General features: G+C 39.3%; 1 protein-coding gene across 1 annotated transcript in view; it reads right to left on the bottom strand.

The window, feature by feature from the left end:
• Positions 1-21,874, bottom strand: part of LOC139942890 (kinesin-like protein KIF27) — a 51,917-nt gene that overhangs the window by 23,290 nt on the left and 6,753 nt on the right. The window contains exons 6-18 of the mRNA XM_071939697.1: positions 20,377-20,509; positions 18,487-18,633; positions 16,827-16,997; positions 15,472-15,695; positions 11,961-12,092; positions 11,036-11,085; positions 9,194-9,416; positions 8,815-8,901; positions 8,345-8,464; positions 5,999-6,175; positions 5,335-5,436; positions 3,333-3,469; positions 2,071-2,165 (exon numbers count right to left, since the gene is read on the bottom strand). Of these exons, the coding sequence (XP_071795798.1) occupies positions 2,071-2,165; positions 3,333-3,469; positions 5,335-5,436; positions 5,999-6,175; positions 8,345-8,464; positions 8,815-8,901; positions 9,194-9,416; positions 11,036-11,085; positions 11,961-12,092; positions 15,472-15,695; positions 16,827-16,997; positions 18,487-18,633; positions 20,377-20,509 (1,798 nt within the window). The remainder of the gene's footprint in view (positions 1-2,070; positions 2,166-3,332; positions 3,470-5,334; positions 5,437-5,998; positions 6,176-8,344; positions 8,465-8,814; positions 8,902-9,193; positions 9,417-11,035; positions 11,086-11,960; positions 12,093-15,471; positions 15,696-16,826; positions 16,998-18,486; positions 18,634-20,376; positions 20,510-21,874) is intronic.

The following is a 21,874-nucleotide window of genomic DNA, read 5'->3' as shown; positions in this document are numbered from 1 at the left end:
TTACAAAAAAAATTACCAGGGCCCAATTTCATAGAGCTGCTAAGCACCAAAATCTGCTTAGAATGAAATTTCTTCCTTATTAAAAGTAGGATTATCAACTAAATTTCCATTAATTTTGTTGGATATTGCTTGTTACTGGTATTCAGCTGTTGTTTGCTTATCCTGAAAATCACATGGAAATTTGGCTGGTTATCCTGTTTTTATCAAGGAAAATAATTTCATGCTTAGCAAATTTTTGTGCTTAGCAGCTCTATGAAATTGGGCCAAGGGCTAGAAATTAACAATGGACCACTGACCCGCGGCTTTTACTTTTAGTAACATCATGACCGGAGAAGCCCAGTGTTTTTGTGTTTTTCAATAGACTGATCCAATTAGCTCCGCCCTATTGCATATTGACCAATTACAACGCAACGAAGGTCCGACACGAAGGTCCGACATGCGCGGGAGTATGCTTGGCGCGCGCGGCAGAGTTGTGCAGAAAGGCATTGGAGAGCCCCACGTATTCTTGCTCATACGTGCGTCATGGGTAGAGTCTACTGGATCGGTCTAACAGTTGCATCTTTGTGAAAAACGTTGACAATGAATCTGATTTGTCTTTCAGTTCTTTGTATATTGAAGTAGCATGACAAACGAAACGGATCTTCTCCTAATGCTTATTTGACTTATTTTTAAAGGCAGTGGACACTATTGGTAATTACTCAAAATAATTATTAGCATAAAACCTTATTAATTTGGTAACAAGTAATTTGGAGAGGTTGATAGTATAAACATTGTTAGAAACTGCTCCCTCTGAAGTGACGTAGTTTTTGAGAAAGAAGCAATTTTCCATGAATTTGATTTCGCGACCTCAAGTTTAGAATTTGAGGTCTCGAAATCAAGCATCAGAAAACACACAACTTCGTTTTACAATGGTGTTTTTTTCTTTCATTATCATCTCGCAACTTCGATGACCAATTACGCTCAGATTTTCACAGGTTTGTTATTTTATGCATATGTTGAGATACACCAAGTGAGAAGACTGGTCTTTGACAATTACCAATAGTGTCCAGGGGTGGATTTCACAAAGAGTTAGGACTAGTCTTATCTCGAGTTAGGACCAGTTACTCGTCCTAACTTAGGACTATCCATGCAATTTGTATATCTCCTAGGACTCCTAACTCTTTGTGAAATCGACCCCGGGGTGGATTTCACAAAGGTAGTCCTAACTTAGGACTAGTCCTGGGCAATGCTAAGAGATAGGACTGGTCCTAAGTTAGGATGAGTTACTGGTCCTCACTTAGGACTGGTCCTATCTCTTAGCATTGCCTAGGACTAGTCCTAAGTTACAAATGTTTGCCTGCCTTTGTAAAATCCACCCCAGTGTCTTTAATCTGGTTTGTAAAACAAATTACAGTCGTGTAAAAAAATTCAACTTGTCACTCAAGCGCTGCAGTCTTGTGGGTTTAACCCACAAATTTGAGCCCTGAACCCAATTTCATAGCGCTGCTAAGCACACAAATTTGCTTAGCATGAAATTTCTCCCTTGATAAAAACAGGGCTGCCAAACATATTTCCATGTGATTTTCAGGACAAGCCAACAACAGTAAGACATGTAATCAACATGTAACAAATGGAAATTCGGTTGGTAATCCTGTTTTTACCGTTTGGAACAATTCTATTTTCTTAAAGGAACACGTTGCCTTGGATCGGACGAGTTGGTCAAAACAAAAGCGTTTGTAACCGTTTTTTATAAAATGCATATGGTTGGAAAGATGTTTTAAAAGTAGAATACAATGATCCACACAAGTTTGTCTCGAAATTGCGTGGTTTTCCTTCTACTGTGCGAACTAACATGGTCGGCCATTTATGGGAGTCAAAATTTTGACCCCCATAAATGGCCGACGTGTTAGTCGACGAGGTAAAAGGAAAACCACTCAATTTCGAGGCATGTTTGTGTGGATCATTGTATTCTACTTTTACAACATCTTTCTACCCATATGCATTTTATAAAAAACGGTTACAAACGCTTTTCAAAGACCAACTCGACCGATCCAAGGCAACGTGTTCCTTTAAAGATTTCACACAACTTACTCTTGTTACTGGAAGTCCGTTTGGTCTTGCCCTGTAGCTTGGAATCAGAGTTCCTTCTTGACTGGTTAGATTGACTCCATGTCTTTCCCAAAGCGCTGCAAGGAAAACAAAAACTCATACCTTGCAAGAAATACTGAACGTGTGTATATTTCAGCGCCAAGAGCCCCACTGCAAGACAGATATGCACGCTAAATTACAAAGCCACTGTTATTTTAATTATAAATTTTCCAACAAAAAATCTTGGAACGGTTTTGACAAGGTGCCTTCTAACCAACATTATCGATTTATTAATATACATGTATTGCAAAATTGATTATGTTTCGCTATTTAAAGCCATTATACACTTTTGGTTCGGAAACAAAACAAAAAGTTCACAGATTAAAGAATAATTTACAGGGTTTACAGAAGGTAATGGTGAAAGACTTCTCTCGAAATATTATTCCATGAAATGCTTTACTTTTTGAGAAAACAGTAAAACAATATCAATTCTCGATAGCACGAATTACAGATTTATTTTATACACATGTCAAGACGCAGCGAAACGTTCAGAAACATTAGTGGGTTTTCCCGTTATTTTCTCCTGACTCTGATGACCGATTGAGCCTAAATTTTCACAGGTTGGTTATTTCATATATAAGTTGTAATACACAAAGTGTGGGACTTGGACAACCCTGTTTACTGAAAGTGTATAATGGCTTTAACAGACCACGTACAACGTACCCTGACTGGTTGTCATCATTGCCATCACTGCTGCTATCACTCATCACCCACTGCATCACTTCATCATATTGATATATCGATTATTATATCGATACTATTGACATGTGTTATCATATTGATATATCGATTATTATATCGATACTATTGACATGTGTTATCGTACAACGTACCCTGACTGGTTGTCATCATTGCCATCACTGCTGCTATCACTCATCTCCCACTGCATCACTTAATCATATTGATATATCGATTATTATATCGATACTATTGACATGTGTTATCGTACAACGTACCCTGACTGGTTGTCATCATTGCCATCACTGCTGCTATCACTCATCTCCCACTGCATCACTTAATCATATTGATATATCGATTATTATATCGATACTATTGACATGTGTTATCGTACAACGTACCCTGACTGGTTGTCATCATTGCCATCACTGCTGCTATCACTCATCTCCCACTGCATCACTTCATCATATTGATATATCGATTATTATATCGATACTATTATTGACATATGTTATCGTACAACATACCCTGACTGGTTGTCATCATTGCCATCATTGCTGCTATCGCTCATCTCCCACTGCATTACCTCATCCTGTTCTTCGAGCCGCTTCAAGATGAGATGGCTGCGTGCTTTGAATCCCTGCACAATACGCTCCATGGAAAACTGCAACAAACAATTTACAACAATTAATACACAGTTTTGACGATGACCAGAGCAGGCTGGTCATTTTCGAGAGAAGCAGGCATGCAAGGGCGCATTCAGCAACCAGCCACATCAACCCATTATGACCACAGAGCACAGCCAAGATTGAAAGAGCTTGATTTTTCCCCCCGAGGGAGGAAAACTGGATAGTCTGGAAAACCCTCGTGGCACAGCAGAGAACCAACGCACAACTCAACTCACATATAGCCCCGGCCGGGAATCGTACCGGAGTCACCTGTTGAGAGGCGAACGCTTCACGCACAAGCCAACCATGCCAGAGTTACATGTAGGGTCAACGTTGAAGTTCTTCAACTTATCAAATTATTATTAAAACTATAACTGTACTTAGGGATCATGCTGTCATGCAGGGTAATGAATAAATACATATTTTGCATGATGGTACAAATGTAATATTGTTATTAAAATATAAATGGTATTTACATGCTTAAATGAACATAAAAGGAAAATCGATCAATTATGGACATGATGGAAGAATATGACGCATGTACATGTATGATGCATCAAGCTTAAAAATGTCACAAAATCTATAAACGCCTTAAAACCAATAGTCTTGTAGCTTAAATTATTACTGGGCCATAAGTCACCCTGTAAGCTTGTTGGTATAATAAACTGCAAGGTAGCTGTTGCGCAAAGCAAAAAGAGGGAAACACAGTTTGCTCTTATAAAAAAACAGACAACATTTTCTTAAAGTTTTTTTCTCTTTTGAGAGTCTGCAGATGTCACTATAATAAAGTTCATCTCGGGAGGCTGGCGGTAAAACCGCCTACATTCATTAACAGAGGCATGATGGTGAAGCATTCCCACCGCTGAACAGGCTGAACACTATAAAATTGTAGCACTTGGTGTACAAAACCCTTGGGTGTACAAAACCCCAATCACAGTGTGCAACAATTGTTTTGTTATACCTTGATAACATTAAGAAAGCGTACTTTAAAATGTTAGTTGCTGAGCTGCTGTAGTTTTTGGTGAATGAGTAAAACGATGTCATGAAAATACGTTTTTACATGCTAAAATAATTTTCTTCTCATGATCACTGAGACGAAAAAATTATTTTCATGATATTGTTTTACTCATTTCTCAAAAACTACAGCACCTCAGCAAGTAATATTTTTAGGGGAGCTTTCTACCATCATTATCTTCAAACTGTGTAAGTTTAACGTAAATCTGTGGACATTGCGTTTTTTGTCCTACAAAAAGTACATAGACCCTTTAAAGGATTCGGGTACTTTTTCAAAATTTCTACAGATTTACATTAAGCTTACAGGGTTTGAAGATAATGATAGTGGAAAGCTTCCCTTCAAATATTACTGACTAAGGTTGTGTAGAGTTGAGAAATGAGTATAACAAGTCACAAAATAGTGTTGGTCTCATGAGACCAAAATGATTTTACATACCCTTAACCAGTTATGATATTATACCAAAACCATAGCATAACTGGTTAATAAGTATTTACATGCTAAAACTGAGACAAAAGTTATTACTTTTATTCATTACAAACTACAGCACCTCAGTAAGTAAAATTTCAAGGGAAGCTTTCTACTATCATAATCTTCAAACTGTGTAAAGTTTAATGTAAATCTGTGGACATGGTGTTTTTTGTTAGGAAAAAGTACATAGACCCTTGAATGAACTCAAGCCACTGGTGCAGTGGAGAACTCAAGCTCTGTACCACTGTAGAACAATCTACCCAAGCATGCAGTAAGTTTTATGGAGTAGATCGAAATCCACATTTCCCCAGCCCTGGATGGATTTCATGCATTGATTTGAAACACACAGCAATGGCATATTCCAAACCCGGCACATACCAAGGTGTTTAGGAACCGATCGCAGGCCTGGACGGTGTACGTTGATACCTGATCGGAGAAAGACGCACTGGAAGAGAACAAGGAAGTCTGCACACTTCCAAACTGACAGAGAAATAGCAACCACATTTGAAAAAACAAAAAAGGAAAGTTTAGACGAGTCAGTCAGATGAGACAAGGGACAAACACTTTGGAGGCAGACAATCTAACATTAACAAATAACAATCCTAGACTGACTTTTAATTTTGGGGGAATATCTTTGCTTAGCGGGAAATTTTTTTCTTGATAAAAAGTGATGTCAGAGGACAGACGACAAAAAACACAAATTCAGAATCAGAATCAGGTGCAGATAGGAGTAGAGTTTGGGGCATGTTAATCTTTGTTCCAAACCAGATATAAGACCTCAGGAATTTCTTGGATCTGCTTACCACAGATTTCTGCGCTTACGATCACGATTCCCTGCTTACACGCAATTTCTGTGCTAGCCTCGAAAGTACGCACGGGCATGAGCAAAAAATTGCCGCTTACCCATGAAAATACGCGCATAATTCCCTGCTTTCGTAAGTGTCGATTCCTTGCTTATGGTAAGCAGAGCCATGAAAATGGGCCCTGATCAAATCTACATAAATCGTCAAGATCAAACAATTTAGAACCATTTTACACCTACCAAGGGTGGACTGGTATGTAACTTTCTGGACTGTGGTCTTCCTCCAGGTTTGGTGTCTACATCAGCAGCTGATTTAGCTCTAGTCAGACCAGATAGATGAGCAGGTACCGACATGGGTCTCTTAATACCTCTAGCTGAAGGTAGCTCCACGCTGTGTGATTCTGAACGATAATCAACCTGAAATGAGTAGGATTTGAAACTGATTTAGCTCTAGTCAGACCAGATAGATGAGCAGGTACTGACAAGGGTCTCTTGATACCTCTAGCTGAAGGTAGCTCCACGCTGTGTGATTCTGAACGATAATCAACCTGAAATGAGTAGGATTTGAAACTGATTTAGCTCTAGTCAGACCAGATAGATGAGCAGGTACCGACATGGGTCTCTTACTACCTCTAGCTGAAGGTAGCTCCACGCTGTGTGATTCTGAACGATAATCAACCTGAAATGAGTAGGATTTGAAACTGATTTAGCTCTAGTCAGACCAGATAGATGAGCAGGTACCGACATGGGTCTCTTAATACCTCTAGCTGAAGGTAGCTCCACGCTGTGTGATTCTGAACGATAATCAACCTGAAATGAGTAGGATTTGAAACTGATTTAGCTCTAGTCAGACCAGATAGATGAGCAGGTACCGACATGGGTCTCTTAATACCTCTAGCTGAAGGTAGCTCCACGCTGTGTGATTCTGAACGATAATCAACCTGAAATGAGTAGGATTTGAAACTGATTTAGCTCTAGTCAGACCAGATAGATGAGCAGGTACCGACATGGGTCTCTTAATACCTCTAGCTGAAGGTAGCTCCACGCTGTGTGATTCTGAACGATAATCAACCTGAAATGAGTAGGATTTGAAACTGAGTAAGCTCTAGTCAGACCAGATAGATGAGCAGGTACTGACAAGGGTCTCTTACTACCTCTAGCTGAAGGTAGCTCAACGCTGTTGGATTCTGAACGATGCTCAAACCTGAAACTAAATCAAACCTCTGATAAATTCAATTTCTGATGCTAAGTCACCAGAGTGTGGGTTCAAATCCTGGTCGTGACACTTGTTCCATGAGCAAGATACTTTACTATAATTGCTTCTTTTCACCCAGGGATATGAATGGGTACCTGCGAGGGTAGAGGTTGATGATGTGTTTGAAAAAGCCTTTGGAGTGCCTTGGCAGCTTGGGGCTGTCTACTCCCCAGGGAGCTGAGAAAGATCAGGGGGATGTTACTGGCCCAATGACCAGCATGACCAGGGGCCAATTTCATAGAGCTGCTTAAGCACAAAATTTTGCTTAAGCAAAAAATTCATTGCTTAGTAAAATCAGATTACCGGCCAAGACTCCACTCAATTGTTATGCTACATGTAAGTAAACAACAGCTAAATACTAGTCACAAGCAATGTACATGGCATGACATTTTGGCCAGTAACATGTATAAAAAAAGCAACATATTTTCGTGCTTAAGCAAATTTTTTGCTTAAGCAGGGCCCAATTTCATAGAGCTGCTTAAGCAAAAAATTTTGCTTAAGCAAAAAATTCATTGCTTAGTAAAATGAGATTACCAGCCAAGACTCCATTCAATTGTAATGCTAAGTAAACAATAGCTTAATACTAGTCATAAGCAATGTATATGGCAGGAAATTTTGGCCAGTAACATGTGTAAAATAAGCGAGCTATTTTCGTGCTTAAGCAAATTTTTTGCTTAAGCAGCTCTATGAAATTGGCCCCAGGGTACTAATGTAAAGGGCATTGATATGTTTATTGTGAAATGTGCTGTATAAGAATTTGTTATCATTATTAAATGTGAGTTGCTATTGTGAGTTGAAACCTGTTACTTACTGAAAGGCTTATTTCCCACTAGATTCATCATTGCCACCCCTCCCCTAAATTCATAACATGCCAACAGGTAGCCCATATCACTTTTAAAGGCAGTGGACACTATTGGTAATTGACAAAGACCAGTCTTCTCACTATGTCACTTCAGAGGGAGCCGTTTCTCACAATGTTTTGTACTATCAACCTCTCCCCATTACTGGTTAACAAGTGAAGTTTTATGCTAATAATTATTTTGAGTAATTACCAATAGTGTCCACTGCCTTTAAGGTTCCATCCCATTTCTTGTAAAACACATCACACACATTCCTATGCTATGACTTCAAGGTTCCCCCAAACACTGGTCGAGAGGTTAAAGATCACCGGACTCTGGTGTTTCTGATCAGCAGAGTGTGGGTTCAAGTCCCAGTCGTGACACATGTGTCATCAGCAAGACACTTTACCATTATTGCTTCGTCCTTCGGTTGGGACGTACACCCGATGGTCCGGTGCGTTGTGTAATGCACATAAAATAATGAACTTATACCTTATTTTGTTCTTGTAGTTCATGTATGAGAGTTTGCTGTTCTATCAGATCTTGTTCCTGTTGATGAAGACGTGACATGGCGTCTTCAAGTTCACTCACAGTCTCTTCGTGTTCTGCCTCCTGTTTAAAATAATAATTATAATAATAATAAGACTTGTAATATGTGTAATGCGCACATATCCACCCTTCTGGGTGTTCAAGGCGCAGTGAAAAAAAAAAAAAAAAAAAACACACAAAAAACACAAAGAAAAACAGACACAACAAAATTAATCCTTGAAAACCTGTGACATAAGATAAGTTTTGAGAAGAGATTTGAATTTTGTGGTACAAAGACAAGAAAGATCTGTGGTTAAGTGGTAGAGAGTTCCAGATGCGTGGCGCAGCTGAAGCAAAAAGACCTGTCTCCCCACTTTATGCCTAATAACTGCACAATCAGGGAGTGAGTTTTAAATTAAAATTAGAAATCTCACCAGCTTTTTGATTCTGCCCAGTAGGTCGTTATTCTCCTTGTTTTTAGTGCTGAAGATTTCTTCATCGCTGGCAAGATCCGCAAGGGCCTATCAGGAAAGAGAATCAAGCGAGTGTCAGAGAGAATTAAGTTTTGGTCATAATTTGAGTCCATCTACACAGTATAAACAGTAGTGAATAACCCCTTTTTGCTATGAAAAGTTGCCATCTTGTAGGGCAAACCGTAGGGCGTACATACATCATCGAAGCACGCAACATTCCCGATTTGATTTCTACGGCACATGCACGCACACACACACAGCTGCCATCTTGTAGGTCAGATATTTGAGCTGCGTGATGTGTGAGTTGCTAGAGCAAAATGATGTTGTTGTCTTGACTAACCTTCTTCAACTGCTTCTCTAGCTGTGTGATCCTTGCTCTCTCATGACCTTTAGCGGTCTCGTCTGTTGTTGTACTAGCCCCCCGAGCTTCCTCAGCTAGATCCATCCAATCACGGATGGCCGTGAGTTCATCATCGCTGAGGTGATCGCTGTCTTGAAGGCTAGTCAGTAGCTTCATTGCTTCTTCCGTGCATGCTTGGTAGTGGGCTGAGCTTGTCTTGTATCTAAAACGCAAAGAGAATGATTAAGTTTCAATCCATCATTTAAAGGAACACATTGCCTTGGATCGGTCGAGTTGTTCTTTGAAAAACATTTAAAACCATTTGTTATGAAATGCATATGGTTAAATAGATACATTGTAATGTAAAAGTAGAATTTAATGATCTACACAAACATGCCTCGAAATTGTGCAGTTTTCCTTTGAGAACAAACACGGTCGCCATTTTGTCAAAATGTTGACTTCATAAAACGGACGACCAATTTTGAGGGATGTTTGTGTGAATCATTATATTCTACTTTTACATTATCTATCTAACCATGCATTTCATAACAAACGATTTCAAACGCTTTTCAACAACCAACTTGCCTGATCCAAGGCAATGTGTCCCTGAAACTTAACTCCTTCTGACTTGTTATAAGTTTGTGCCACTAACAATGAGAGACTTTTAGACGGTTCTTTTTCACAATAGTGCGCGTGCTCAGACCTACGTGCACAATTCTGAGCATGCGGGTGCACGCTCAGAGCCAGCTGCCACCAGCGTCTCAAAAGTCTCATCTTACTTTGGTCATTCAACTTAATGGATGAGCAGTTAATCTGCATGGGGCGGTCAGCAGCAAAACCGGTTTGTGCATGATCCACATAAATGTTTCAAAAAGGAATCACATAGAGATAACAGGTGTGAGTTGCCAGAGGAAAAGGATTGTTTATTCTTTAGCTTTAATAAGGGAATCAATGTGTGGTGAAAAGGTTTTCAACTAGTGGTTTAATCCCAACGAGGCCTGGTTCTTGATAATTTACCTCGACGGAATTTGACCGAGACGAAGTCGAGGTAAATTATCAAGAACCAGGCTTCGGCGGGTTTAAACCACTAGTTGAAAACTGATTCAACACACTTGATTCCCATTCACATGTGTGTAAATACCTTTTCGGTCAAAAACATCAACACTTTTTGGTCAAAAGGTAAAATAAATGCAAAATTTTTAATTGTTCAATGATTTCTTTCAACACAGCTATGAAATGGTAAAGCCCTCCGCCGCTCTCGGGTAAACAACTCCTTATAAGGGAATGCTGTGCGCGTGGCACGTATCGCGTGATGTGGGACAACTGTCCCGGCCATTGCTCTCGACCAATAGGAATGAAGAAACTGTCTTATAAGAACAGGTGCAAGCTCGCGTGTCACGCCCATGTTTCAACACTTTTTACTGGTCATAAACAAAGGTTTAAACACCCCCACGTGGCGCGCTCTCAGCCAATAGGAATAGCGAAACTGTCTGAGGTATGTATTTATGAATGAAGAATAAAGTATGGGTGCATTTGATTAGCTTCCCGGGTTGACCCTGATCTGCCCTCCAGTACGTACATTGAAATAGCTTTGACGTCATTCCAGAGGCTCAACCGGGTCAGCCCCAAGTGCCCTGTTTGTGGAACAGGTCACTTGGGGCTGGCCCGAGGTGCATGACGTCACCATGAGAGGGTGAGTGATTGTTCGATTAGCTCTTGTCAGGGCCCACTCGAATGAGCACCGCGGGGTCGACACAGGGCAGCTAATCGAACACACCCATCGCCAAGATTAAACATAATGGGAGGTGTGCATCAGTAAACATTGCACCAAATTTTAAATACCTTATCATACTGCTTTCTAATGCTTTAACTCGCTGGGAGTCGGCACCTCTCTGCTGACAGAAAAAGAACAGTTCAGTATAAACAAGACAGATGCATGTATAAAGCTATGAAAACAAAGATGAATCTATATATATAGTTGTTACATTTTGGTCTTACTGTCTTAAAGGCAGTGGACACTATTGGTAATTAATAAAAAGAATTATTAGCATAAAACCTTTCTTGGTGACGAGTAATGGGGAGAGGTTGATAGTATAAAAAATTGTGAGAAACGGCTCCCTCTGAAGTGCCATAGTTTTCAAGAAAGAAGTAATTTTCCACGAATTTGATTTCGACACCTCAAATTTAGAACTTGAGGTCTTGAAATCAACCATCTAAACGCACACAACTTTGTATGACAGGGGTGTTTTTTCTTTAATTGTTATCTCACAAGTTCAATGACCGATTGAGCTACATTTTCACAGGTTTGTTATTTTATGCATACAATGTTAATTGCAGGCCGGGGCCCAATTTCAGAGGTCTGCTTACCGCCGAATTCTTCGCTTCGATCACGATTTCCCACTTACATGCCAGCGCCAAATTTCTTCGCTAGCCTTGCAAAGCGTAGAGTGCCTAGTAACGTGGAGTGCGCATGCGCACAAGCCAAATTTCTTCGCTAACCTGTGAAATACGCTTGCTGTAAGCACATAATTCCCTGCTTCCGTTAAGCGTCAATTCTGTGCTTACGGTAAGCAAAGCCATGATCCTTGTCATTTGATTGGAGGATTGTTCATCTTGTGATCGCAAATAAATGAACCAGTGCACGCTACATCATTTACCGTGCATTTTTCATTCCATTCACCTCGCATTTTCCATTCCATCCGATAATTTCATGCTTAGCAAATTTTTGTGCTTAGCAGCTCTATGAAATAGGGCCCTGGTTACTTACATCTTGTACATGAGTTGCTGACTGATGTCTCTGTAACTCCTCTCTAAGTTCTTGGATCTCAGTCTGCATAGCTGCAATACGACATGAGTTAACGTCACGGTTGATGATTGGCTTATTGGTGATGTTACGCGCCTGAACGGAAAAACAAGAACATTTCAGTATTTAGCAATGAGTTAGCAATACTCTTAAGTTAACGTCACGGTTGATGATGGGCTTATTGGTGATGTAAAGCCGGGTTCATACTTCCTGCGAATGCGATACGAATGTTGACGTCACAAATTCGCAGCGAAAAGTTCGCAGCAGTTGCCCTCCGCTCAACTCACTTGCGAATATCGCTGCGAAAGGAGGGTTGTGACGACAAATTCACGTCAAATTCGCTTCGCATTCGCATTCGCATGAAGTATGAACCGGGCTTTATGCGCCTATTTCAGTATTTAGTGATGAGATAGCAAGACGGCATGAGTTAATGTCACGGTTGTTATTGGTGATGTTACGCGCCTGGTCGGAAAACAAGAACATTTCCTGCTGTAAGGGTGCTTGCTACATGTATGTGAACCAGAAACACTGGGGTTTACCCCTACTCTTCCAAGTTAAATGTTCTGTTTTTTTTAAAGAACATACATTTATGCGCTTCTCCCCATTGAACCCAAGTGTCGACACTTTGAGCTAACCCTGTTGGCATTTTTGAGTGAATTCAACATATCATCTAGGTGCTCAAGCACACTTTCTCAATGACCCATCTCCCTACTCCCTAAGCCTACAACAGTCAACCCTCAAATCCTACCCCTTCGATATAGTGCTCACCCTGTTTGCATATTTGAGTGAATGCAGGTCGTCAAACAGATCATCTTTATACCACCTACATCTCTTCACAGTTTTTTTCATACTGTTGCATTATTTTGTTCTCTGATTTTTATCATCATTGATTGAAATCATAAATTGAAATTTATGTACAATTTAATCGGCAATCACTCTACATGTACCTGTATTTTCGAAAAAAAACTACAAAAACTACTACTCAAATGCATATTCCTTATAACCCTATAATTCATGACTTTAATAGTACGAGTCCATTTAATGATGACTCGCCTTTGTGTTGTTTGTAGGCCTACACCTATCGTCTGACCATGTTGTCCCTTGTCTTTGTCTTTGTTTGTGTTCCTTGGTATCATGTTTGTCTGTCAATAGGTTAGGGCACAAAAGCATTTTGCTTAACCTTATACCTAAATGTTGTCTTTAAATACTACTTGTTTATTTTGTTGAAGTATTGTGTACCTAATCATACCTCATACTATTTGCTTGTTTTAATTTTGACATAAATGTACGCTATTGTATTATTGTTTTGTATGACAGCATTGAAATAAATGTACTGAATATAACATCACGTTCGCCCGACACCTTCCTTACTAAAGAAACCTCTCAACTCTTCCAACCATCCATATCAAACCCTACGAGCTTACCCTGTTGGCATACTTGAGTGAATTCAACGTCTCATCAAAGCTGACGGCCGATAGACTGATACAGGTCATCAAACAGGTCATCTTAATACCACCTACCCCCTCTTCACATCACCTTCCCCCTACACCGAGCTCACAACAGAAACCTCTCAACTCTTCTAACCTCTGATATCAAACCCTACGAGCTTACCCTGTTGGCATACTTGAGTGAATTCAACGTCTCATCAAAGCTGACGGCCGATGGACTGATGGAGGTCATCAAACAGGTCATCTTAATACCACCTACCCCCTCTTCACATCACCTACCCCCTACACCGAGCTCACAACAGAAACCTCTCAACTCTTCTAACCTCTGATATCAAACCCTAAGAGCTTACCCTGTTGGCATACTTGAGTGAATTCAACGTCTCATCAAAGCTGACGGCCGATAGACGGATGGAGGTCATCAAACAGGTCATCTTAATACCACCTTCCCCCTTCACATCACCTACCCCCTACACCGAGCTTACTACAGAAACCTCTCAACTCTTCCAACCTCGGATATCAAACCCTACGAGCTTACCCTGTTGGCATACTTGAGTGAATTCAACGTCTCATCAAAGCTGACGGCCGATGGACTGATACAGGTCATCAAACAGGTCATCTTAATACCACCTACCCCCTCTTCACATCACCTACCCCCTACACCGAGCTCACAACAGAAACCTCTCAACTCTTCTAACCTCTGATATCAAACCCTACGAGCTTACCCTGTTGGCATACTTGAGTGAATTCAACATCTCATCAAAGCTGACGGCCGATGGACTGATGGAGGTCATCGAACAGGTCATCTTAATACCACCTTCCCCCTTCACATCACCTTGCCCCTACACCGAGCTTACTACAGAAACCTCTCAACTCTTCCAACCTCGGATATCAAACACTACGGGCTAACCCTGTTGGCATTTTTGAGTGAATTCAACATATCATCTAGGTGCTCAAGCACACTTTCTCAATGACCCATCTCCCTACTCCCTAAGCCTACAACAGTCATTCCTAAAATCCTACCCCTTTGATATAGTGCTCACCCTGTTTGCATATCTGAGTGAATGCAGGTCGTCAAACAGGTCATCTTTATACCACCTACCGTATTTTCCTGCGGATAAGACGCTCGGCGATGTTTTTGGGGTCTAAAAAGTCAGATAAGACGCGTCTTATCTGCAGGAAAATACGGTACATCTCTTCACATCACGTTCGCCCGACACCTTCCTTACTAAAGAAACCTCTCAACTCTTCCAACCATCCATATCAAACCCTAAGAGCTTACCCTGTTGGCATACTTGAGTGAATTCAACATCTCATCAAAGCTGACGGCCGATAGACGGATGGAGGTCATCAAACAGGTCATCTTAATACCACCTTCCCTCTTCACATCACCTACCCCCTACACCGAGCTCACAACAGAAACCTCTCAACTCCTCTAACCTCTGATATCAAACCCTAAGAGCTTACCCTGTTGGCATACTTGAGTGAATTCAACGTCTCATCAAAGCTGACGGCCGATAGACTGATGGAGGTCATCAAACAGGTCATCTTAATACCACCTACCCCCTCTTCACATCACCTACCCCCTACACCGAGCTCACAACAGAAACCTCTCAACTCTTCTAACCTCTGATATCAAACCCTACGAGCTTACCCTGTTGGCATACTTGAGTGAATTCAACATCTCATCAAAGCTGACAGCCGATAGACTGATGGAGGTCATCAAACAGGTCATCTTAATACCACCTACCCCCTCTTCACATCACCTACCCCCTACACCGAGCTCACTACAGAAACCTATCTCAACTCCTCTAACCTCTGATATCAAACCCTACGAGCTTACCCTGTTGGCATACTTGAGTGAATTCAACGTCTCATCAAAGCTGACGACCGATGGACTGATGGAGGTCATCAAACAGGTCATCTTAATACCACCTACCCCCTCTTCACATCACCTACCCCCTACACCGAGCTTACTACAGAAACCTCTCAACTCCTCTAACCTCTGATATCAAACCCTAAGAGCTTACCCTGTTGGCATACTTGAGTGAATTCAACGTCTCATCAAAGCTGACGGCCGATGGACTGATGCAGTTGATCATACATGTCTTGGCATTGCCTCCTAAGGAGTCCTTGAGAATGCGAGTGATCTTAGAGTCTCTATATGGGATGTGAGATCCCCTCCTCTTTGGATCACTCAAGGCGCTGATTACATTGCCCAAGGAGAGCAGACCGCTGTTAATGTACACAGATTCTGTAACAGGAAACAATCATTACTAAGTAAGCCTGGAGGATATGACTAAGCTTGGGCGATATTACGATATTATCGAATATCCCGATACTAACTTGGAACTGATTTCGATATCGGATCGATTTGGTTTTTATCGAAATATCGATATATCGCAATATCGGGATGTATTTTCTAGCTGAGACATCTTGCACCCCATAGGTTTGGAGTAAAACCAGAAGAATAGGTCATTAGAACACCTCTTTTATGCTGTGACTGTCTCTTCTACAACTTTCACTGGGAGTTTGAAGACTGATGATGTCTAATTTAACTAATCGCGATTATATCGAATATCGCGATTTATTGTCGGCGATATATCGTGAATAAAATAAATCAATATCGCCCTAGCTTAGATATGACGATTTATATCGTTGTCCCCTTCTGAAGGGTATTTTCGATTTAGAAAAATCTCCACGATATATCGTCATATTGGCGATATTTACCCGAAGATATATCGCCAGTCAAAATTTTTGATATTGTCCAGGGTTATTACTAAAAGGGAATAAAAGGGTAGCAACGAGTTCTTAAACTGCCGTTCAAAACCGGCGCTCTCCACCAATAGGAACAGCCAAACTGTCTTGGGTATTTATGAACAGTTATTATTTAGTGCTTACGTATATTAGATTATGTTCTTATGAAAACTTAACTTGCTTTATAGTCTCCTACTTCAGTGTAGATTTTCGGAACTCGCGAGACTTCCCAATTGTGAAAAGAATGGTCCTGCTTTTTGAGCGGAAGGAAGGAAATCGGCCGGGACTGCTACTTTAGCTTTAGTGGATCGAGGGGACTTCTCATTATTAACTTCACTACCACGGAGTAAGTTCTAATTGCCCTGAACAATTCGACTAGCTTGCTCTAGTCATCGATCCAGTGTAAGGGAGAAAATTGGCCGGGACTACTATTTAAGCTGTAGTAGAATATAAAGCAAGACAACTTCTAAAGAACATAATCTACCTGGCAAGTACCAGGCCATGAGTGTCAGTAGCTTGTCGGATAAAGGCAGGCAAACATTTTTGATGTCTTTCACAAATTTTGTTGGAAGCGCTTTGGACGCTCTGGTGTGAAAAGGCGCTGTATAAATATTTTATTTTTTACTACCTTTAAATCTCTCTCCAGCATTTCCAGTCTTATGAGCTCTCTCGGAGCCCGCTAGATCCACAAAGTGGAACTTGGCCGACATGGTGTGGACCCCAACGCCTGGTTGGTCAGCCTCCGTTAAATCAGTTTCTTTCTCTGCTTCAATGTCTGGTGGATCTTCCCATTGTTGATCTGACAAGAAAATAATTGTTAGCTTAAAAACTTACTTGACTTGGTAACGAGTAATGGGGAGAGGTTGATAGTATAAAACATTGTGGGAAATGGCTCCCTCTGAAGTGACGTAGTTTTCGAGAAAGTAGTAATTTTCCACGAATTTGATTTTGAGACCTCAGATTTAGAATTTGAGGTCTCGAAATAAAGCTGTCAAGCATCTGAAAGCACACAACTTCGTGTGACAATGATGTTTTTTTCTTTTATAGTTATCTCGCAACTCCGATGACCAATCAAGCTCAAATTTTCTCAGGTCTGTTACATGTATTTTATGCATGTTTCGGATACACCAAGTGAGAAGACTGGTCTTTGACAATTACCACTAATGTCCAGTCCAGTGTCTATACTGGGCACATTTGGTAATTGTCAAAGAGCAGTCTTGTCACTTGGTGTATTTCAACATATGCATAAAACAACAAAACTGTGAAAATTTGAGCCCAATCGGTCGTCGAAGTTGCGAGATAATAATGGAAGAAAAGACACCCTTGTCACACAAAGTTGTGTGCTTTCAGATGCTTGATTTCGGGACCTCAAAATCCAATTCTGATGTCTCGAAATCAATTCATGGAAAATTACTTTTTTTCTCGAAACTTCATGCTTTAACATGTTTAAGCAAATTGTTGTGCTTAGCAGCTCTATGAAGCTGGGCCCAGGGCCCAATTTCATAGAGCTGCTAAGCACAAAAATTTGCTTAGCATGAAATTTTTGCCTTAAACATGTTAAACAAAAAAAAGTTTTTCCAACCGAATTTCCATGTGGTTTTCAGGATAACCCAACAATAGCTGAATACCAGTAACAGGCAATATCCATCAAATGGAAATGTTGTTGGTAATCCTGTTTTTATCAAGGAAGATATTTCATGCAAAGCAAATTTTAGTGCTTAGCAGCTCTAGTGAAGCTGGGCCCTGGGCTTGAGTCCAGTGTTCTTATCCGCTCAGCCACGACATGCCACAGAGTAGAAGTTTGCAGCCCAACCATAGAGCTACAGGAATTGACTAGAGCGCTAACATGCTCTGCGTTTTGAAGCCACCCTAAGCGCAGACATGTTTGATGTGTTGCGTGACTACAGAACGATTTAAGTTTAAGGAGAAAAACACATTGAGCATTTTTTTTTTTACATTTGGCGTACGCGCAAATGTACGCGACTGTCCATTCGCATACGTCCGCGCTACGAAAACCGTAAGCTCGAAAAAAAAATACACTCAATTTAAACATGACACACATCAGCAGATTGTGCATTCAAATTTGCTGCATTTGTTTGGTACGATGACACATAGAAAAGAACAAATGCACTATTTTGCAAATAGCTTTTGTATTGGTTTGTACATGATTATGGATGCGCCCACCCCACGTGGCTTCAAAACCTTAGTGCGTGTTTAACAGGGTGTTAGCGCTCTAGTCAATATATATAGCTGTATGAGCCCAACCAGATAAAACTTGAATTACTTACGTAGTGCTATGGTGAAGATGGAATGGGAGCGACTTGAGACTTCGTTCATGTTAGTGGCGCCGGTATGGCGATGTGTGGAGCCGATGGACAGACAGTTAAGCACATCGTCAAGGCTGTCGCAGGTAATCTCTGTAGCGCCAATCACAACTAGAGAAAAAGTTTAGATGATGAAAAGAGGTTAAAGCCATTGGACACTTTCGTTAAAGAGTATTGTCCAAAGGCCCACGCTTCGTGTATTACAACTTTTATAAAGTAACAAACCTGTTCAAATTTAGGCTCAATCGGTCATCGGAATCGGGAGAAAATAAAGGGAAAACCCACAATTGGTTTCGCACGTTTCGCCGTGTCATGACATGAGTTCAAAATTGTTCCGTAATTCTCTCTATCGAGAATTGATATTGTTTTAATGTTTTCTCAAAAAGTAAAGCATTTCATGGAATAATATTTCAAGAGAATTTTTTCACCAATACTATCTGTAAACCCTGTAAGTTATTTGTAAATCTGTGAACTTTTATTTTTTGTTCTGTTCCGCAAGTGTATAATGGCTTTAATAGACCTATATCACTGTGTGGTCATCTTGATTTTACTCCATTCCAACTCATTGTAACCAAACTGAGGCTGGAAGAAATAATAGTCTGGTGCCATGTTTGCGCAATGAATGTTAGCATTATTTTCTGCTATTGGAAACAGGGGACAACACAACCAAAATGGTGGCAGCGAGATAAAGGTTAATAAGGCGTCCACAGAGAGGTTATTATGAAAAGTAAATTTGAGAAAAGAAGACGATCAGAACATACTGATCGAAACATCTGAGTTGAAACCAACGGTTCTTTTAGAACCACCCAAACTCATTAGAGATAGTCATTACATGGTGTTACCGCAAACTCATTAGAGATAGTCATTACATGGTGTTACCACAAACTTTTCTATATCGTTTTTCCACCATGCAAAGTTTCAAATCCTACTTGTAAAAAGTTCTTCAAAATAGTCACATGTTATTTCTGAAGTACTTTCCCTACTTCTTGCTTGAAAGGCGAGACATTTTCTTGGCTCGGAACAGGAAGGCATAATATTAGACCTAGAGAGACCCAGTCGGCTAATAGTAGAAAGGACTTATGTTATCTAGAAAGAAGCCATTGTTCATGTATGTCTTAAAGACACTGGACACTTTTGGTAATTGTCAAAGACTAGTCTTCTCACTTGGTGTATCCCAACATATGGATAAAATAACAAACCTGTGAAAATTTGAGCTCAATCAGTCGTCAAAGTTGTGAGATACGTAATAATGAAAGAAAAAACAACCTTGTAGCACTATGGTCACACGAAGTTGTGTGCTTTCAGATGCTTGATTTCGAGACCTCAAATTCTAAATCTGAGGTCTCGAAATCAAATTCGTGGAAAATTACTGCTTTGCCGAAAACTACGCCACTTCGGAGGTTTCTCACAATGTTTTATACTATCAACCTCTCCCCATTACTCGTAATCAAAAAAAGTTTTATGCTAATAAATATTTTGAGTACGTGTAATTACCAATAGTGTCCACTGCCTTTAAAAGTCCTTTCTGCTCTAAGCTGACTGGGTCTTTCTAGGCCAAATTGGTATGAACAACTTCCTTTAACGTTTAAAAAAAAATCACAGTATGTTGTTTTTTTTGCGAAATCAAGATACAAAGTTTTTGGACTGACGCGAGAATATTGTTGAAATTCTCTCTCTGCTCAACAATTGGAGATAGCCTCCTAAACAAGCAGTTTTCTTTAATCTGTGTAATGTGTTCATCCTGCGTGATTAGGCTCCTGAACAAGCAGTTTTCAGCCACCTGAATTTAGCCTCCTAAACAAGCCGTTTTCATCCTCCCTGATTTAGTCTCCTAACCAAGCCGTTTTCTCTTACCTGTGTTACCGTGTTCATCTTCCCTGATGTGCATCTCTTTGCTGTTAGTCTCCAAATCAAGTAGGTCCTTCAATTCTTCTTTGTAGATCTCAATGTACGATACATGAAGGTTGAAGTCTACATTGTGGTTCTCCTGTGTCAAAACACAATGAATTCTGAATTTTTAAAGGCACTGGACACTTTTACTCAAAAAATAAAATAATGTTAGCAAAAAAACCTACGTAGTAATGGAGAGCTGTTGATAGCATCTGTGTGAAACTTCAATTAATTAAAGACTTCAGCTGAAGCCTTTTATAATAGTAATAATAATAGTAATAATAATAATAGTAATAATAATAATAGTAATAATAATAATAATAATAGTAATAATAATAATAGTAATAACAATAACAATAACAATAATAATAACAATAACAATAACAATAACAATAACAATAACAATAACAATAACAATAACAATAACAATAACAATAACAATAACAATAACAATAACAATAACAATAACAATAACAATAACAATAACAATAACAATAACAATAACAATAACAATAACAATAACAATAACAATAACAATAACAATAACAATAACAATAACAATAACAATAACAATAACAATAACAATAACAATAACAATAACAATAACAATAACAATAACAATAACAATAACAATAACAATAACAATAACAATAACAATAACAATAACAATAACAATAACAATAACAATAACAATAACAATAACAATAACAATAACAATAACAATAACAATAACAATAACAATAACAATAACAATAACAATAACAATAACAATAACAATAACAATAACAATAACAATAACAATAACAATACAATAACAATAACAATAACAATAACAATAACAATAACAATAACAATAACAATAACAATAACAATAACAATAACAATAACAATAACAATAACAATAACAATAACAATAACAATAACAATAACAATAACAATAACAATAACAATAACAATAACAATAACAATAACAATAACAATAACAATAACAATAACAATAACAATAACAATAACAATAATAATAATAATAATAATAATAATAATACTACTAATAATACTACTAATAATACTACTAATAATAATAATAATAATAATAATAATAATAATAATAATAATAATAATAATAAATAATTAATAATAATAATTTCTTCTGTCCACCCTGGGGTAAAATCTGTACCTGTCATGCCTGTAAGGGCAGAGATGGTTTATGTGAATGATTAGTCATGAATCTGGTAACTCATAGTCACCAACTGTACACTCCCTCGGGAGGTTTAAGGAATGATTTAAGGTCTAGTGACCAGCCGTCGCTTTCACAAAACTCTTCCTAACTTAAGACTAATCTTAGGACTTAGGACGAGTCCCAACCCTGCACTGTAGCATGCAGACCTTAAGATTAATCCTAAGTGTAGGAAGAGTTACTCGTCCTAACTCGAAATAAGACGAGTCCTAACTCTTTGTGAAA

This window comes from Asterias amurensis, chromosome 10 (genome assembly GCF_032118995.1).
Source record: "Asterias amurensis chromosome 10, ASM3211899v1".
Taxonomy (NCBI): domain Eukaryota; kingdom Metazoa; phylum Echinodermata; class Asteroidea; order Forcipulatida; family Asteriidae; genus Asterias; species Asterias amurensis.
The sequence above is the reverse complement of the archived record's forward strand: the minus strand, read 5'-3'. Positions and strand labels throughout refer to the sequence as shown.